General features: G+C 43.0%; 1 protein-coding gene across 14 annotated transcripts in view; it reads right to left on the bottom strand.

Moving 5' to 3' along the window:
• Positions 1-20,871, bottom strand: part of UPF3A (UPF3A regulator of nonsense mediated mRNA decay) — a 35,005-nt gene that overhangs the window by 5,091 nt on the left and 9,043 nt on the right. For 2 of the 14 annotated variants that reach the window (XM_045056274.1, XM_023253553.2), the window contains exons 6-11: positions 19,073-19,128; positions 18,824-18,982; positions 12,766-12,926; positions 10,614-10,911; positions 9,779-9,873; positions 8,404-8,552 (exon numbers count right to left, since the gene is read on the bottom strand). In XM_045056274.1, coding sequence (XP_044912209.1) covers positions 8,404-8,552; positions 9,779-9,873; positions 10,614-10,911; positions 12,766-12,926; positions 18,824-18,982; positions 19,073-19,128 — 918 coding nt within the window. Of the gene's footprint in view, positions 1-6,428; positions 6,588-8,403; positions 8,553-8,645; positions 8,717-9,778; positions 9,874-10,613; positions 10,912-12,734; positions 12,927-18,823; positions 19,016-19,072; positions 19,129-20,871 lie in introns of those variants that run through there. The other 12 variants (XM_045056291.1, XM_045056285.1, XM_023253549.2 and 9 more) reach the window with 11 other exon arrangements.

The raw sequence follows: 20,871 nt of genomic DNA, 5'->3' as shown, positions 1-20,871 counted from the left end.
CCGACTGCGCCACCCAGGCGCCCCAGAGAAAGGGCATGATTTAGAAAACCTTAACTTCATGTAATGACGCACTGGATTTTGGCAATGATAAAATATGTTTTACTTACAGCCTAAGAAACTGGTTAAGTTATGCTCAAGAGGAAAAAGTAGCACCAAGAAAGAAAGATAAAGTGATCTTTTGTAAAATATAAGGTCAATGAGCACTGTAGGCAAAACTATTCTAACAAAAGGAAATGCATCATGCTGCATTTCAAGGTAAATGGTGTTAAAACACACATATTAAAGAGAATGTTAAAAACAGTACTAATACAGTTTCTAATTGAACTTAAGCAAATACTAAAAACAGAAAAAGAAATTGCATGGAAATTCCTAAGTGTGGTTTTCACCAGTGTCCTTCAATGAGAAACTTGGCAGCAGATTAACAAAGATCCCTGGGGAAAGAATTACTTTTCAAATTCCTAATTTTACACATATTGTTTCAGGCATCTGTAGATATTTGGTAATAAATAAATTTTGAATTCCTTAGGAATGAGAAGCAATGAAAATCTATCTTTGTATATAATCATTGTTTAAAAGTTAGAAAACAACTAAAAATCACTTAATCCTACCTCCAATTGCTATTAAATTGTGGAATAGTTCCTGTATTTTTCCTAAAAGCTTGAGTACGTTTTGTGTTTGTACCTACTAACTCCCTTCACCCATTTTGCCCATCCTCCCCACCCCCCGCCCCCGGCCCCCGGCGACCACCAGTTTGTTCTCTGTATTTATGAGTCTGTTTCTGTTTGTGTTTTTAGATTCCACATAGGAGTGAAATCATTTGTATTACTTTTTTTCCGTCTTATTTCACTTACAATAACACCCTCTATGTCCAACCGGGTTGTCACAAATGACAAGATCTCATACTTTTTTTGTGACTAGAGTAATATTCCATGGTATATACAAACCACATCTTTATTCATCTATCCATGAACACCTGGGCTGCTTCCATATCTCGGCTATTGTAAATAATCCTGCAATAAACATAGTGGTGCATATACCTTTCCAAATTAGTGTTTTCATTTTCTTTGGGAAAATACCCAGCAGTGGAATTACTGAATCATATGGTATTCCCATTTTTCATTTTTTTTTAGGAAATTCTGTACCATTTTCCACAATACACTGCCACCAGCAGTGTACGACGTTCCCTTTTCTCCACATCCTTACCCACGCTTGTTATCTCTTGAGTCTTTGATCTTGGCCATTCTGAACAGGATGAGGTGATCTCTCATCGTGGTTTTAATTTGCAGTTCCCTGATGATTAGTGATGTTGTGCACCTTTTCATGTGTCTTTTGACCATCTGTGTCTTTGGGAAAATATCTATTCAGGTCTTCTGCCTGTTTATTAATCAGATTATTTTTTTTCCGGTAATGATTTGTATAATCTTTATATATTTTGGATACTAACCCCTTATCAAATATGTCATTTACAAATATCTTCTCCCATTCTGTAGGTTGCCTTTTTGTTTTGTTGGCGGTTTCCTTTGCTGTGCAAAAGATTTTCTTTTTGGTGTAGTCCCAATGGTTTCTTTTTGCTTTTGTTTCCCTTGCCTGAGGAGAGGTAGCCACAAATATGTTGCTAAGGCTGAGTAATCCATGAGATTACGGCCTATGTTTTCTTTGAGGAGTTTTACAGTTTCCGGTCTCACTGTTAGGTGTTTAATCCATTTGGGGTTTATTTTTGTGTGTGGTGTAGAAAAGTGATCCGTCTTCATTCTTCTGCCCGTAGCTGTCCAGACCCAGCACCATTTACTGAGGAGACTATCCTGTCCCCATTGTGTGTTCTTGCTTCCTTTGTTGCAGATTGATTGACCGTGTTCTTACATGTTGGTACACATCTTTCCAGACATTTTCTAGCACAGACATCCTGTATATCTATGAACTATTTAAAGCACATCCCGTACTTGTAATTTTGTGACACACTGTGGACATTTCAATGTCTGTATTCTGCCATGGCTGCTGAGGAGCAGTGGGCAGAGCATAGGGACAGCTGGCATGCTTACTGTCTGTACATGTGCAGGTCTGTCTGTAGGGTGCAGTGTTAGGAGTTCAAATGCTGAGTGTGAGGATATTTCCATTTTATATTTTGATATGGCAATTTTGCCTGAGGAATTTCCTTCCTAACACAGGAATGACCAAATCTTGTTGGAATGATCCAGGAGAGGGGAGCCACCACTGGTTTCCTTCCTAATGTCCCTGCACACTCTTAGCCCTTGGGTTTCCAGTGACAGGCCTTTCTCATAGCTCCAGACACCACAACAAAATACCATAGATGGGGGGCACCTGGGTAGCTCAGTTGGTTAAGCGTCCAACTTTGGCTCAGGTCATGATCTGGCAGTTTGTGGGTTTGAGCCCCACGTCGGGCTCTGTGCTGACAGCTCAGAGCCTGGAGCCTGCTTCAGAATCTGTGTCTCCTTCTCTCTCTGTCCCTCCCCCACTTGCACTCTGTCTCTGTCTCAAAAATGAATAAACATTAAAATTAAAAAAAAAATACTGCAGATGGGCCACTTTAGCCACAGACACTTCTCACAGTTCTAGAGGCTGGAAGTTCAAGATCAAGGTGTTAGCTGTTTTGGTTCTTAGTGAGGCATTCCTAACTTACACGTGGGCACCTTTTGGTGTTTCCTCCTACAAGGACACTAATCCTATCAGATCAGAGCCCCCCATACTTATGACCTCATTTAACACTGATTACTTCTTTACTCCAGATATAGCCACACTGAGGAAGCAGTTAAGACTTCAACATGTGAACCCTGTGGAGATCAAGTTTAGTCCATAGTAAGGCTTGAATGTGAATATCATGGTTTCTATCACTGTTAAGACATCTAAGAAACGCCAGCAGTTTTGTACCCAAACAGCATCTCCTACATTGGCCCTCACACCCGAGTGACACAAGAATCCTTTGTCAAATCGATTGTTCCATTTTTTGGTTCAGGAAAGTATGGTCCTTGGGCACCTGGGTGGCTTAGTCAATTACACGTACAACTTTGGCTCAGGTCACGATCTCGCGGTTCGTGAGTTCGAGCCCCGCGTCAGGCTCTGTGCTGACAGCTCAGAGCCTGGAGTCTGCTTCAGATTCTGTGTCTCCCTCTCTCTCTCTGCCCCTCCCCCACTCACGCTCTCAAAAATAAACGTTAAAAAAAAAAAAAGCATGGTCCCAGTGATGCAGGCAGTGGCTACTTCGTGCATGTATAACTGGGAAAATTATATGTAGGCACACGGCTCTCAGTTTGGCACCTTGATTTTTCTATCATGACAATAATTTATTCTACTAAAAATGCTATTATCATTGAAAAATGCCATTCTTCTATGGGGTAGACTGCTTGTGTTTAAATTGGCCAAGATGCCTTACCTTTTATCCCTTTAGTCATACAAAGTTACTTATGTAATTATTTTTTTAGATGTGTAACAGTGAAGAACTTGGGGAGAAATTTAACATGTTACAAGACAAACATGCTTTTGACACAAAGAAGGATAGACACTTACAAGAAGTTGTAAGCTTTCCACCAAAATGCAGGCCAACAGAAACACACAGAGAAGACAGCATTTTTCTAAACTTGACTGAAGTGACAAACTTTTAAAAGGATTTAAACTGAATTTTCATATAATGACTATCATTAAACCTTACTAAAGCTGAGACTGGGTTGAAGAAATTACCTGGTGGATTTAAGCAGGCTAATTTGCTTGGGGAAAAACAAACAAACAAAAAAACCACCCTCTTGACTCTGAACACTGTTCTGAAAATAAACTTATTTTCACTCTTTTTTTTTCTTTTTTTGGTAGTAATTAACACAGATTGAATAGATCAAATATCCATTTAAATTCTCCATTTTAATCTCTGACATGTTCTTAATTTTAAAGACAGGAAGAACAGAACAGAAAACAAATCTGTCTAAAGTATAATTACCTCTCTTTTCATCAGAGTTAAGAAAATAGACTTAAAAATGAGAATTCACTCATACAGATGAAAATAAAAAATCCTTTCTCATGGCGTAATGTGAAGAAATTCATGCCCTTCTCCACCCGAGGTCCTCTCCATGCCACGACTGCGGCTGAGCCATAACCACTCCTCTCCTTAGTTCCTGGGGCCACATGATCCACTAGACTTCCTAAGACTTGTAATAAAGAACCTGTTGCTCCGTGAGCTACCTCACCCTCCCCAAGTGTTTCACTGTCATGTGATTCATTAAGTGGGAGACAATTACTTGGTAATACTATTATCAAGCAAGTGAAAACCTATTTCCAAAGATGTATGTGAGATTCTTCAAGGTACCTATTTCACGTCAGATTTGAGGAATTACTTCAGTCAGTTGGTGTTTCTAATTTACTAGCAAGACTGAGAGCCATTAAAATACTGATAGTTAATGCTCTGCTTTGCTATGTTCATGTTTAAATATAATTACTAAAATTATTAGGTAGCTGTGGGGCGCCTGGGGGGGCGGTGCTCAGTCGGTTGACCATCCAACTCTTGATTTTCGCTCAGGTCATGATCTCAGAGTTGTGGGATCGAGCCCTGCATCAGGCTCTGTGCTTAGAATGGAGCCTGCTTGGGATTAACTGTCTCCCTCCCTCTGCCCTTCTCCCTTGCTCGTGCTCTCTCTGAAAAATAAAAATAAAAATACAATACTTAGGTAGCTGAATAAAACCAAAAACAAATCCAAAATGAGAAACAGAATAAAGAAAGTTTTGCAAAGGAATTACTAGAAAGTGAACCAACAGGTGGCCAACCGCACCCCACTCCTTGGTCATGGGAGCCCTCCCCACAATACGGGCTCCCAGGGGCAATGCCCATGTGAAGAATATTCTTTAACATTTCTATCATTTCTTTTTTTTTTTATTTATTTATTTTTTATTTTTTATTATTTAAAAAAAAATTTTTTTTCAACGTTTATTTTTGGGACAGAGAGAGACAGAGCATGAACGGGGGAGGGGCAGAGAGAGAGGGAGACACAGAATCGGAAACAGGTTCCAGGCTCTGAGCCATCAGCCCAGAGCCTGACGCGGGGCTCGAACTCACAGACCTTGAGATCGTGACCTGGCTGAAGTCGGATGCTTAACCGACTGTGCCACCCAGGTGCCCCTTCTATCATTTCTTAGACATGTGATAAACTCAAAAACTTATTTCTGGGTAATTAGTAATAAAAACTTTACGAATATGAAAACAGCTTTTGGCTTTGCCAGCAACAAGTGCTGGACATCTCTAAACCTGTTTCTTAGTTTGTAAAAGGGAGATTATGTGTGTCGTGTCCTGCCCAACCATCTTAAAAATGAGTCTAAGCCAAAACTAGGGAGTGTACATGGAAGTGTTTTATACCGAAGTAGTCCATTATACAAATGTATTATTGTTTTAAATCAGTAATCTCAAAGTAACTTCTGCGAAGCCCTGGGGACAGATCTCAAGAATCTTTCATAGGATGTAGCTACTTTTTATTTACTTATTTTCCAGCCGCATGGAGGTATAATTGACAAGTAAATTTATAATATATATTTAAAGCATACAACATACCGATTGGTAAAATGCATACATTATGAAAGGATTCACACTGAGTAATAAATAGCACCTCACATATTTACTTCTTTTTGGTGAGAAAATTCTGTCTTAGCAAGTTCCAATTATACAATACAGTATTAACTATCGTCACTATGTTATACATTAGACCCTTGACCTATTAATCTTATAACTGAATAACAGAACTTCACTAACCTCTCCCTATTCCCCTCATGCCCTAGTCCCCGGCAGCCACCATTTTACTCTGTTTCTATGAGTTTGATTTTTTTTTTTTTTTTTTTTTTTTTTTTTTTTAGGCTGTACATATATAAGGGATAGCAGGCAGTATTTTTCTTTTTCTGTCTGGCTTACTTCACTTAGTATAATGCTCTCCAAGTTCATCCATGTTGTTGAAAATGGCAGGGTTTCCTTTTTTAAGGCTGCATAATATTCATTTTTTTTTTATCCATTCACCCATAGTGGACACTAAGGCTATTTCCACACCTTGGCTACTGTGAATAATCTGTGACAACCATGTGAACAGATATCTCTTCAAGGTAGTGCTTCCAATTCCCTTTGGATCTATGCCCACAGTGGCACTGATGGATCATTTGGTAGTTCTATTTTTAATTTCTTGAGGAACCTCCACGCTGGCAAACCATAGTGGCTCTAACATTTGGCATTCCGACCAACGCTGCATGAGGGTTCCCTTTCCTTCACATCCTTGCCAAGACTTGCTCTCTTGTCTTTTTTATTTTACCCACTCTGACAGGTGTGAGGTGGTATCTCATTGTGGTTTTGATTTGTATTTCCCTGGTGATGAGTGATGCTGAGCACCTTTTCACGCACCTGTTGGCTATCTGGATGTCTTCTTTGGAAAAATGTCTATTCAGGTCTTTCACTCCTTTTTCTTTTTTAATTGGGTAATTTGGTTTTTTTTGCTATTGAGTTGTTATGAATTCTTTCCATATTTTGGATATTAACCCCTTATTAGGTATGTTGTTTGAAGATATCTTCTTCTTCTCCATAGGCTGCCTCTTCATTTTATAGATAGGTTCCTTTCCTGTGAAGAAGTTTTTCAGTTCAATGTGGTTCCATTGTTTATTTTTACTTTTGTTGCCTTTGCTTTTGGTGTCAAAATATAAAAAATTATCACCAAGACTGGTATCAAGGAGCTAACCCTCTGTGTTTCCTTCTAGAAATTTGATGGTTTCAGGTCTTGTGTTCAAGGCTTTATTCTTATTCTATTTTGAGCTGTACTTATGTTTACAGATCAAAGCCCAAGTGAGCAGTGAGGACACAGTGTCTCACTGATCAGGAAATCCAGTGTGATCCAAAGTCTAAGTAGGAGTCAGCAAAGTACGATCCACAGGCCAAATATGGCCTGCTATGTATCTTTATAAATAAAATCTTATTGGAACACAGCCCTGCCCATTTGTTATGTATTGCGTAATGGCAGAGTTTGCAAGTTGTAACAGAGACCAGAGAGCCTGCAACATCTAAATAGTTACTACCCACCTACCCTTTTTCCATCAGGGCTGACCCCACCAGGTCACATAGACCTCACTAAATCACAGCAAGTCCTTTGCCCCTTCCCCCCGCCAAATTCTTGGAGCTCCAGAGTCAAGAGCAAGGGCATAGCAATGCCATGGAATAGACTATATGTCTGACAGACATTTTTAATGATAAATGAGTATTCTAAGTTTTTTGATAAATGTTTCATATCTAGAAAGGAATAGATACAACCAGCAAAATTCTCAGATAACTAAAGCTACATTTTATTTATTTATTTAAAAAAAATTTTTTTTAAATGTTTATTCATTTTTTGAGAGAGAGCACGAGAGTGGGGAGGGGCAGAGAGAGAAGGAGACACAGAATGTGAAACAGGCTCCAGGCTCTGAGCTGTCGGCACACAGCCCGACGTGGGACTCAAACCCACGAAGTGTGAGATCATGACCTGAGCTGAAGTCAGATGCTTAACCGACTGAGCCACCCAGGCGCCCCTAAAGCTACATTTTAAAAAGCAATGTTTTATTATGTAAAATTTGATGTAGGAAAAGTACAACTGGACTTCAAATTCATAGCAACTAAAATTTTTATTTAGTAAGTGGTTCAAAGCATAGTGCCAAAAATACATTAATGTTTAAAAATTTCACTAACATTAAAAAATACTGTAGAACACATAACTGCAGAAAGTTCCAATGAGTCATCTCAAAATAAAACTGCCTCAGACTGCGAAAAGAAAAACCCTAGATGCCATAACTAAGTTATCCTTGTCCCAAAATAATGCCCTTACGTTGTCTCAGCAACCCTTAAATCACGGTGGTTATAAACCATGAGCACATCCATCAAAAGACTGTGAAAAAAGTCAGTGGCCACATTGCTAAAAGGGCAATTCTTAAAGCTGTCAGATTTTATACAGTGTTAAGTTCTATCACAGGGGCTATAACACAATACAGACTTCGGGGAATCTTCAGGACAGATGGCACAGGTGTCTGTATCACCGAGTTACAATGGAATGAGAGCCCTCCCTTCCCCCGAACAATAGCTCACATACTACGTGATATGAATCCCAACAGATCACTTACAAATGTGTAGAACTCAAAGTACAGGCTATTTTGGCTAAATGATACATACTACTTTATACTAAAAATAATAAAATCTATGACAACTTTTCAATTTTTTAAAAGATTGCTTCTTTCTTAAGAATGGTTTCTAGATGTTTCTATGCCACATTTATATTTCTAGTTTCTGATTTCTTTATAAGGAGTAAATTCACTTTGCAGGTTAGATTCAAGGCTGATTTGTACATTTCCAGAATGCCCTCTCTAACCCACAGAATGCTGAATGGGAGGTCCCAAACATGTGCGCTGACTCACCCTGCCTCTTCACTCTTCTGGGAACCCCCCTGTGCTGAATCTTCAGCCTCGTCCTTGTTCCTGCCAGGGCACTCCACAGAGGTCCCCCTACCACCTTCTCGTGCTCGGATGCGAACTCTTGGCTGGTACAGCTGCAAGGCCGGCCGATCCTGCCAGGACAGAGCAGTGGGTTACCCTTCCAAAGGCCAGCAACACAGGAGGGAGCAACTTCTCTACTTCCAGGGTCTGATAACTCTAATTACCTAAAAAAAATCAGCTAAACATCTGCCTTTTTCACAGCACTATCTCATCTCAGAAACCAGGCACTTTGAAGCTAAAAAAAAAAAAAAAAAAAAAAAAAAAAAAAAAAAAAAGCCATGAACAGAAAGACAGTTAATATTTAAAATAACTTCAAAAAAGGTAAAAATTAGTATCTGGGAAAAGGTTACTGTGCAAACCCAGATCTCCCTGGAACCAGCAGAACCACGGCGTCTGCCCTCCCAGGCAGAGGTGAAGACTTACACATTTCAGCCCCTCTAAATTACCAGGCAGGGTGAACATGTGGCCTGAGACAAAGCAAGGCATGGCCCCTCAGAGGCGGCTTTTTAGGGCCATGAACTAAATAATTACTGATGTCTGTAATGAGTGATTTCTATGTGGGTTATTCCTGAACTGCCCCTTCATAGGAAACACCAACCCATCATCTGATTCAAGTCTTAGAGGTGGAGAAACGCAATGATGGTTGAGCAACGTGAGTAAGACACTACGGAACTGCTTCCAGATATCAGCACAGTGAGGCCAGGGAAGGACAGAACAGCAGAAGCCAGGTAGCTCTGCTCTGACGGAGAGGAGGAACAACCAAACCCCAGCTCAGGGTAGCTTCCAGCCCCTCAAGGAAGCCTCCTACACTCCTTCCGTGGCCACCTGGGGGCCCAAGGACAGGGCATCTTGGGTGGGCATATCTGGGGAGGTGTTTCTGCAGGGCCCCACAGTCACTGCCAGGGCACTTAGCAGCCCTTTTCCCCGGTGGAAGCCTGGCCAGGGAGGAGAGTGGCAAAGGCCTCGGCAGGCCCCATGGGTGCAGACAGAAGGACAGGGTTCACATGCCACCTCCTGCCCGGGCCAACACACATGGTCCTGCTCTCACCAGGGCAGCACTGGTGTGCACAGATGGGGGTCAACACTGATACTGAAAGAACATCGTAACCTGCCAGGCCTCGTAAGGAGGAGCCATTGTGCACAAGGCGCCTCATTTCCACCACAGCATCACAGAGTTCATGGAGAGGACTCCCAACGCCTAAAGCTGTGCTCACTGCTGCTACAAAAAAAGGGAGCTGAAAACAAGTGTTCGTATAAACACCTCCCACCAAAAAGACCCATGGCTGTTCTGGTGTACCTGAGATTAAGGAAACTAGAGAAACTCCTGGGTGACACAGATGTGATTAGCCAGGGGTGAAGAAGGCTCTCCTCTTGCCTGTGGTTTTGCCTGCCCTGGAAACATTTTAAAAATCAACATCACTAATACCAGCAACACCCTGGGTGACTGGAAGAGAAGGCAGATCTGAGTGAGAAAAACAGTCTCAGGTCACACACTGTATGCTTCCACTTACATAGCACTTATATAGCAATGACAAAACCATGCAGACAGCAGACAGTGTCCCTGTCGAGGTTGGGAATGGGGTGGGACGAGGGTGTTCCCCTTGGACACTGGGCGGCCAGGCTGTGGGGGACTCACTGGCACCACGGGGCCTGGCCCTATAGGGAGGGGACCCCATTAATAGTGCTTCTCTACAACAATGTGATCTGAGTAAAAGTTAACCTCAAACTTATGGGGAAAAAAAAAAGAAAAAAGAAAGAAAAGCCGTTTGTTGGTCTAAGTAGGCCACTCCAATCCTGTGTCGACTGTGCACACCTAACTGATGAGTATCTATGAGCCATTTGACTATCTACTAATAATCACTACATTGTTAATCACGTAAAAGAAAGCTCCCTGAAGCGTCATGAAATGCAAACTGTCAGGGCAGTGCACTCCCTAAGAGCACAGGACCCAGTGGGGGCAGACTTCCCACTGGCAGAGTGCGTGACCCTAAGTCCCCGACACCTACACAGATTTCTCTCTTTGGGCTAACTAAAACAACTTCCGTCTGATAAAGCAGGCATAAAGCCGCAGATGTGCTGTTTGTGCTTTTACGGCTGATGAATGAAAGATGATCCCAAACAAGCAGAAGAACCTTATTTCCTGGGCGCTCCGTTTTGGCTGCTGGGCCACCTTCACTCCTCTGCTCTTTCCCGGGCCGCTCTGCTGCCTCCACAGCGTTGCCACTGTCCTGGCTCCCCTTCTTCCCTCTGTCGGGGGGGCCTCCTTTCCCCCATCTCAGCTCCTCCTCATTTCTCCGCGAAAACGTGTCAAACTCACAGTGAGCTCTCTGCTTTCTACTGTCATCCAAGTGGCATCTTTGTGTTTCAGGGTCTTTTTCTCTGAATCTTCGGTCCAACTCCCTTTGCTCTTCATTGCTCTCATTCTGTGACCTGTGATTCAATTCAAATTATCAGTCACCTCAGGCATACTGCTTGATGAGAACCTGTCTGCCCGTCCATACCGCAAGTTCCAGAAGAGGCAGGGAATACCTCAGTCTGCACATCACCACGCTGCCAAGTGGGCACGTAATAGGCATTCAATAAAAAACTGCTAAAAGATGAACTGACAATGGTAACGACAGTATCTACTGTTAAACTTGAATGACACGTAGGAATAGGCACTGTGGTAAGGAACCATGTATACTTACTTTTCTAACTCTTAGTAACCCCCCAAAGTAGACTAACAATCCCCTTTACAGATAGAGTACCGGAGACCAAAGTGGTCAAGTGACTTTCCTAGGGCCCCAGGTACACATTCATCATGACACAGAGCTGATACTGACAGCCTTGTTTCTGCTTCAAGCGTAGCTACAATTAATTGAAATTTACTAATTTTATACATATATCAAACTCTTAAATGAATAGTAAATAAATAAGTGGCTCCTTAGCTCCTTTGCTTTTTTTTTTTTTAATTTTTTTTTCAACGTTTTTTATTTACTTTTGGGACAGAGAGAGACAGAGCATGAACGGGGGAGGGGCAGAGAGAGAGGGAGACACAGAATCGGAAACAGGCTCCAGGCTCCAAGCCATCAGCCCAGAGCCTGACGCGGGGCTCGAACTCACAGACCGCGAGATCATGACCTGGCTGAAGTCGGACGCTTAACCGACTGCGCCACCCAGGCGCCCCTCCTTTGCTTCTTAAAGTCCACAACCAACAGGCAAAAGTCCTCACACACTATTTTTGACTTCCCACAAAACAGAAGCAGCAGGACTGCTGGGGAGAAAAAGATCTATAAGCAAAGTGAGAATTCATGCCAGAAACATGACGAAAGGCACTGCTATATCATAAGCGATAATAATACAAGCACATATAACAGAAACTACAGTCCTAACAGATCACAGATTTAATAATCATGCATAAATTAATTTCATAAACTGAGCAATAAACTGGAATCCCCAAAAAGAGGGAAAAATTTTTTTTTTTATCACAACTCTTTGTATAAGAAAGACAGTAAGAATTCATTGTGACTGGTATGTTTCTGGGCAAATGGCAGCCTAACCCCACAACCCTGCCATCTCACATCCAAGTGCAAATTCACTTCTGGACCCCTTGGAAGCAGAGCAGCCCTGGGATCCAGGAAGCTCCATGGGTGTCCAGATGCAGTGCACAAGCAGGAGCCCTGGGCCAGGGGAACAAGAAGCCCAGACACACGTGGCCCCACTGACTGTGGGGAGGTGACCAAACCCTGAGGAGGCTCAGGGGCGAGAGGGAGGGGCTCCTACCTGACAAGGTTCTGGCGGGTCTCTCTGGCCCCCATGCAAAGACAGTGTCTGTCCCATTCCACACAAGCCCTGCTCAAGCTCCTTTCGTGAGCTGCATGTCACAAGCACGCAGAGAAGTACAAGCCCCAAGGACCCCTAGCCTGAGACAGGCAGGGCTAGCGCAATACTGGGATCCACACAGCTGCTGGTCAGATTCCACGGGAGGGCCACAGGGATGGTAACACCCACACAGGAATCCTAGCACTTGGACAAGACTGGGAAGGAGATCCTGAAGACCTAAAGAGTGATAACAGGAATCCAAAGGGAGCAAGGACAGGAACGGCTAAGGAACTGGAAGCAGGACATGTTCCTGCTTTGAAGACAGACTTGAGGCTGCAGACGAAATGCATTTACCAAGCCCCTAGCGTGACCCAGAAGAAATAAGGCTGTGGGCAAGCATTATCTTGGTAAAACCTGATTCCACAGTTTGAAATACGATAAAGGACACATACGACTCTGACACAGTGACAGTCACAGGCTCACTTTTCCCTGGGCTCCTCCAGCGAGTTCCCCAAGGGCATGGGCTTCCGGACAGCACAGCCAGGACAGGACTCCTGTTCTCCATCTCTAGTATCCATTTCCTCTCCTCTTTCTTTTGGCTTCTCAGTGGTTGGTTCCTCTCCCTTTTCTGGTTTCTTAAGAAGCTAAGAAATTATAATGTCAGTAAAATATCACTTTTAGAATATGGTATAAACGAAGCTGTTTTAAAAAAAAATTAAAAACATAAAGCAACATTGAGCACAAGTGTTTGAATAGCAAAAAATGTAAGCTAAAGGTGCAGCAACCAGGTTTTTGGTTAAATACGGGAACAGTCAGTCAACGAAATACCATCGTTATGAACAACGATTTAGGACGGCTGATGTGAGAAGACACGCATGCTGACACAACAAAAGAATGCTACAGAACTGAACGACCTGGTCTCTATGTTTACACACACACAACAACAGCTGTAAGGCTGGCAACGCTGTTAACAGCGGTGTCCAGGTGGTGGGACTGAAATGATCTTCTTTTCTTGTATCAACAAGTTCTGTTTTTTTCCAAAATTAACAAGTATTGCTTTTGTAACGAGGAAAAAAAAGCATTGTTTAAAATGCTGCATTATACTGATGACTTTTAGAATAGTTTAGACTTTTCAGAACACTTCCTACTCTTTCTTGAATCAGCCTGAGCAGGCGGATGTCGTGGAATTTGGGCCCTCCTCGCTGTTCTCTGTGTAGTTTACTCTTTGAAATTCAACTGCCACAGGCAAGTCAGCTTATAAACAAAAACAGAAGGTACACTTCTGAGAATTTTTTTCTAACTTGAAAGAGTGAACGTATTTTAAATTGCACTACAGCAAAATGACACACAGATAAGTTTCAACTACATGAGTTCATTTAAGAATAAAACAGGTAAAATGTGAGGCTAAGCACTGAAGTTGCAGTACCTTACACAGTCTTCTCCTGTCTGTGGGCTCTATGAATTGACACATTTTCTTTCACATATCTATTGACACATTTTTAACTAAAAAAGCATTACATGCTGGTCCTAGAAGTAAACCACAGGGAAGTACAACAGTTTATGTTCCTGCCCATCCATCCAATGAATAATTTAGTGCACCTACAAATCGTTTTTACTTGCAATACTTCTGAAACCAAATGTGTGGTGTCTTTTCCAAAACCATTTCTCCAACTCTCAACACGGACTGGTATCCTACAATTCATTTCAGTTTTGACACCACCTAGTTGCAATTAATGTCACACCCCACAAAACTGTTCCCACTTCAGATGCCCGTCAAAAGTCCCAAGTTGCCACTAGCACCTATGACTGACTGGCTATATATTCAGGGGTTCTTGAATGAGAACAACTTGTGGAACTCAGCAAAACTTCACAGGAACTAGGTCACTGGATTATTACAAAGGACACAGTGCAGGGATGGCTAGACTAGGTCACTGAATTAATACAAAGGACACAGTGCAGGAACTAGGTCACTGAATTACTACAAAGGACACAGTGCAGGGACGGCTACACTAGGTCACCGGATTATTACAAAGGACACAATGCAGGAACCAGGTCACTGGATTATTACAAAGGACACTGCAGGGACAGCTAGACTAGGTCACTGGATTATTACAAAGGACACAGTGCAGGGACGGCTAGACTAGGTCACTGAATTACTACAAAGGACACAGTGCAGGAACTAGGTCACTGGATTACTACAAAGGACACAGTGCAGGGACGGCTACACTAGGTCACTGGATTATTACAAAGGACACAATGCAGGAACCAGGTCACTGGATTATTACAAAGGACACTGCAGGGACAGCTAGACTAGGTCACTGGATTATTACAAAGGACACAGTGCAGGGATGGCTAGACTAGGTCACTGAATTACTACAAAGGACACAGTGCAGGGATGGCTAGATCAAAGAGGTGTTCCGTGCAAGGTACGGGGGAATGGCTCAGAGCCTCCAGGCCCTCTCCATCAGCAGAACCCTCCTGCACCTTGATGTGTTCACCAGCTTGGATGCTCTCTGGACCCCATACTTTAGGGAACTCTACGGAGGCTCCACTACATGTCCACAAATGATTAAATCATTGGTGGCTGGGGACTGAATTCAATCTCCAGCCCTCTCCCATCTCTTGAGGTCACAGGGCTGGCTGAGTGTTCCAACCCTCTAATCACACCCAGTCTTTCTGACAATCAGCTCTTATCCTGAAGCTACCAAGGCCTCAGCCACCTGTCACCTCACTGGCACAGAGAAGATGCTCTTCTCACTCCGGGGGTTGCAAGGGTTTTAGGAGCTATGTGACAGAACTAGGGAAAAAGTCCTTGTGTCAGGTGTTAGGAATGCACTTGTGAGTAAGAGACAAGTGCCCACGGTGAAGGAATCCACAGTACATTCTAGCTGAGGCAGTGGTGGCCATGGGGGGGAGGGGGAGAACGGTGTACGTGGTGACAAAATAGAAAAAGTGAACCAGATAATCTTAGATGGCGTGAAATGCTACAAACAACTAATAGAACAGAAAACACACACACACACACACACACACACACACACATCCCCAGAGATGTGGGGTGAGAGTAAGAGCAGGAACGGGTTCTCAAGGGGGTCATGGAGGGACTCTCTGTGGAGGTTAGACATGAATAGAGACCAGATAATGAGAACGAGACACTTAAGAGAAACTGTAAGTCTTGGGGGAAACTCCCAGTAGAAGGAAGCAAGCAGAGGCCTAAGGTGAAACCAGAGGGAGGAGGAGACAGAGAGGCAGGAGATTCAGGAAGGTGGGGGAGGGAAGAGGGAGGGAGGGGAGAGGAAGGAGGAAGATGGAAGGAGGAGGAAGGAGAGGGGAAGAGGGAGGCGGGGGAGGGAAGAGGGAGGGGGAGGAGGAACAGAGGCCAGGTCTTGCGTGCTTCCACGCAGTCCACCTGGGTTTTTAATAAGCTTTGTAGAAAAGATCACACAACTAATGTCATCTATAGTCCACAATTTGTGTACTCAGGAATTGTATTTGTAACTTTGTATTGTATCTCTAACTTCCTACTTCAGCTTAAGCTCATCACCTAGTTTTAGAGTCCTCAGAGGAAAATAAAAACAGCTGGGTTGCTTTCCTTGTATCACAGTTTCCTTTATGTTAAAAATAGCCTGAGGATATCTCTCTGCATCTGTATTTTTATGATATTAATAAACTCTTTTAGCATTTCTTCACTGATTTTATTTTTCAGGTTAGAAAAGAATTTTAACTCTCCAAATGATTCTTAAGTCAGAAATCCTGAAAATGAGCACAGATGCTCATTAAAGGCAAACCTTGGGCATGGCTGTGTGTAATCAGGTCTAGACACCAGACACTCCCCTAAGGACACAGGCTGTTGATTACCTATGCCATTGTGGTCTAACCTGCCACCAAGATTTTGTTTTACCAGATTTGAACAAGAATAACCCTTTCTCTTGCTTTCTTTATGTTTTGACTTATTTTTTTCTACAGGAAGGAACATATGTTTACTTTCAGTGGTATAATTCTGTTTTTTATTTCTTTGACTTATTTCGGACTCTAATTCCATAATTTATTTTTTTTGTAAATTTTTTTGTTGATGCTTATTTATTTTTGAGAGAGAAAGAGAGAGAGAGAGAGTGTGAGCGGAGGAGGGGCAGATAGAGAGGGAGATACAGAATCCGAAGCAGGCTCCAGGCTCCGAGCTATTAGCACAGAGCCCGAGGCAGGGCTCAGACTCACGAACTGTGATATCATGACCTGTGCCAAAGTCGGATGCTCAACCGACTGAGACACCCAGGCGCTCCTAATTCCATAATTTAAAATGTAAAAGTAAAATGAATGCTATATTCCAAATACTTTAAGCCTTACTTAAAATTAAAAGTGAAATTATAAGCTACAAGTGTCATTATTCCTGAAAAACTCTCAGCGCTACTGACAAAAGTACTTTTGGAGTGTAAAGATTAGGCACTGGGTTAGCTATGATTCCGTGTTTAGAAAGATAAATGAGAAGGTTAGATAATATTTCCACATCGGTGGCCACAAAATTTCTATTAAACGTATATCTATTCGGTGCCTGGCCATGACAGAACTGAATTTCTGTCAGGATTAATGCTTAAGGTTTCTCTGTAATATTAAGGTTTAATTTTATTGATTACCTTTCCAGGGCTGTTGATTTATGCTGTTGGAGATGAAAAGTTTGTTACAGGAAGTCTATCTGCTACAATTTTGTTGGGAGACTTGTGTGTTCACTAAAACTACAAGGACGAATGAAAAACATGACCTCAGAGTTGTTTCCTGAGGAATACCCTGGTTTTGCTATGTCCTTGCTGACGGAGGGGGGAATGAACCGTGTTTATTTGATAGTCTTGGCTGGGTTCCTCAATTTCATCAATGCTATCAGATTAGGAGATACTTTCTGTGGGACAATCAGTTCCCCACTCATCTTGCCCATCCAGGTGCTGTCTTTGCAGCAAATGTGCTCGAGGGACATGACCTGCCCCACACCTTTCATCTAGATAAGGTTTTCAACACTGCCTTTATTTAAAAAAAAATTTTTTTTTAACGTTTATTTATTTTTGGGACAGAGAGAGACAGAGCATGAACGGGGGAGACACAGAATCAGAAGCAGGCTCCAGGCTCTGAGCCATTAGCCCAGAGCCTGACGCGGGGCTCGAACTCACGGACTGCGAGATCGTGACCTGAGCTGAAGTTGGATGCTTAACTGACTGGGCCACCCAGGCGCCCCGCACTGCCTTTAAACTTCAAGAGAGACACCTGAAGAAACAGTCTTTGGAAATTACTCCTTAGTGCTGTTCATCAGATACTTCTGGTTCTCCTCCTGGTGCTTCCTAAACATGCCCCCAACCTGAGGTTAGGTACCGCCGTGTGACTTGCTTTGGCCAGTGAAACGTGGGCAGAAGAGAAACATGGGCATACGACCTGCAGCATCACACGTTCCTGCCTGGTCATAAGGGCTGTGGAAGCAAATGCCAATGTGCAGCCTTGGTCGCCGGGTCTTGGGCAGTAATGGTAAGCGGTGACCGACAGCCACAGCTCGCCACCAACAGACTCCTTGTGTGAACTGGTGTGAGGCTACCTGTTCCTGCAGCAAACCTAGCCAGGCCTCAAGGATACACACGGTTGTGTGTTTTTGTACAAGTTTTGTGAAGAAATTGTTCCCTTCAGCCAGTGAGCCCCATGTGACCACCTACAGGAGAAACTGATTTAGAAGCAAAGGCCTAGAAAAAGCCTCGCCTTCCTTAAAGAACTGGCCTGTTTTTCCTTCATGGATAATGACACTGTTTCTGATCAAGCATACCAGAAACCAGTCTATTGCTCAATTATGGTGACTATGATCTCTTCCCCATCCTTTCCCTTTCTACTCTATCTTCCCCCAAGTCCTGATCTTTTCTTTCTTTTTCTGATATAATTTTAATGAATCCCTATAAAGCATCTCAAACACTTTGTGCAATGAGGGGAGGTACACATTAGGTTGAAGTCTAGGGTTAGTAAGGTCATCTGAGCAGAAGACTAAGAAGTAAGGGCTGGCTCAAACTGGGGCAACATATTTTACACTGGAAAGCCCTCCTTCTGTGCATGAAGCCACCCTTCCAGATGAATGCATCAGTCAAAGGAGAAATTGGGCAAGAGAGTAGAAACATTGCTGCTCCTGCAAAGAAAATGGTAACACCCAACACCAGGAGTGAGCCCTCATCTAGAAAGGCCAGTGCACATGGGGCCAGTGGTTTCCAAACATGTACGTTTTAGTCAGGAAGTCTTCTCTCTGATGGAAACGTAAGCAGAAGCCCCAACTCTGACATGTAAGTGTGGGGCTCCACTGGGTGGTCCTTCTCCATCTCCCCCACAGCATGCCCAAGGAACCCTCAGGGCTCAGGGAACACAGTTTGAGAACCACTGCTGTATCGCAGAGAAATGGAACTATAATAGTAAGAGACAAGGCTAACTGAAAGTTTCCTTACAAGTAGCAAGAGCTAAACACCTAAAAGGCATGCCTGTAGCAGAACTACTTTTGGAAAAACGAAAGGAGAGGTCCCCTCAAGATTACCTTAATCCTTACTTCTCTCTCTGCTGTTCTCTTCTGTTTGTCTGCTTCTTTTCTCTTACACCTCTCCTCGTCTCTCTTTTTTCTCTTTTCTTCTTCCCGTAAGCGCTTCTTCTCCAGCTCCCTCCTCCTTCGCTCTTCTCGCTTCTCTTCTCGAATCCTCTGAAGATGTGGAAAAGCATGTGTATAAATTGTCTGCACAAATGTGGCAGAGACAGGAAGGATATTTATCAGGTAAAAAGGTCAACCTACCTGCTTCTCTAATTTTCTATTTCTAATATATTCCAAAAGAGGTGTGGTTCTTCTAGCTAAAACACAAAAATTGTAATGTAGTATTTAACTCTAAAATATGATGTCTTCAATTTAATCCTTAAGTAATCAGGCTGGCTCAGTAGGCATAGCGTGCAACTCTTGATTTGGGGGTTGGAAATTTGAGCCCCACGTTGAGTGCAGAGATTACTTAAAAATAAAATATTTATAATAAATAAACGAATACAATTTAGATGTGCACACATTGTACCTGGAGAAATTCCTATTCCATCACTATAAAATCACATCATCTGGAGGTACTGACAACTCTACACACACAGTAGGCAACGAACTCCTGATTCTTAAGGGAGGCTTCATGTTACTCACAAAGACGCCATAAAAGCAAAAAAGAAAAATGAGTACAATGGATTAGACTTCCTGAATGCTATGAGTATCTTCACATTATTTTTTTTAAGTTTATTTATTGGGGGCGGGGGAGGAGGGTGGGCAGAGAGAGAGAGAGAGAGAGAGAGAGAGAGGGAGAGAGAGAATCCCAAGCAGGCTCCATGCTGTCAGCATAGAGCCCAACACAGGGCTCAAACTCACAAACCGTGAGATCATGACTTGAGCCAAAATCAAGAATCAGACGCTTAACTGACTGAGCCACGCAGGCACCCAAGTATCTTCGCATTTTTGCGGATATTTTAAAACATTACATAGCCCGCTTATAGATTCACTGATTCAACATATATTCTGGGAGTTTCTTCCTTTTCTGCTCTCTAGACAATGATTTTAAGCAATGTGGATTCTTGTGATTTCTCATGATATACACTCTACAAACCAGAATAACCAGGTGTAAAAGTTTAGACAGTGACACTGCCCCCGCCCCCCCCACCCCCCCCCCCCCCCATGGCACTTTATCTAAGCAGCACTAGCCACCCAGGAATGAACCTCTCCATAAACTCAAACCTGATCCTCAGTTTTCATGCCCTGGACCTGTCTGACCTAACCTGAAATTTGGTGCCCATTTGTGGCAGGCCTCCTGGCATAGCCTCTCAAAGGGATTGCTTCTGAGAAGCATGTGTTCCCTATGGCAGTGGCTGTGGATGCAGGTGGGAAGGCAGAAGATGGTTTGGGTCTATACTACAGCTCTTTCAAGATCTAAGATTAAGTGAGGGAAGAAAGAATCCCTGGACGTACTTGAAGGCTGGCCAAGACATACATTTCCAGAATTCTAAGGATCAGGAATTAATCATAAATTCTACAAGAAAGCCCCTGGGCAGGGGTTCTTACCTTGGAATTAAGGACTCCTGAACACCACAACATAATATACCAATGGCTTCTGCCAAGAAAGCTCTGCCCTGGATTCAGGGCTGTGCAAATGCCCACGTTTCATCATAAGTACAGGGGCCAAGAGGAGCCCATTTCCTCCCTGGGTGGCTCCTGTGTTAACCATGAACTCTGGCTCAGGATGAGCACAGCCAATGCCCTTTGTAATAGGCAATCACCTCAAATAGGGAGGATCTGCTCTTCACCATGGGAGTTCTGGACTTGTCAGCAAAGAGCAGGACCAAGATCTCCCTGGGAGGGTGGGGGAGCTAACACCGAGATCCCACCTGCCTTCCCCCTTCTACAAACACCTCCCTTGTTACCCCAAAGGATCGATATGAAGGGTACATGAGACCCTGGATAAGAAAGTGCTTTACAAACCACAGAAATGTATCATTTGTTAAACAAGGTGCATGGCCATGTAATATAACACTAACTTATCCAACAGCATGACTCTCACCACTCACAGAGAG

This window comes from Felis catus, chromosome A1 (genome assembly GCF_018350175.1).
Source record: "Felis catus isolate Fca126 chromosome A1, F.catus_Fca126_mat1.0, whole genome shotgun sequence".
Taxonomy (NCBI): Eukaryota; Metazoa; Chordata; class Mammalia; order Carnivora; family Felidae; genus Felis; species Felis catus.
This window is presented reverse-complemented; position numbering and strand designations above follow the sequence as displayed.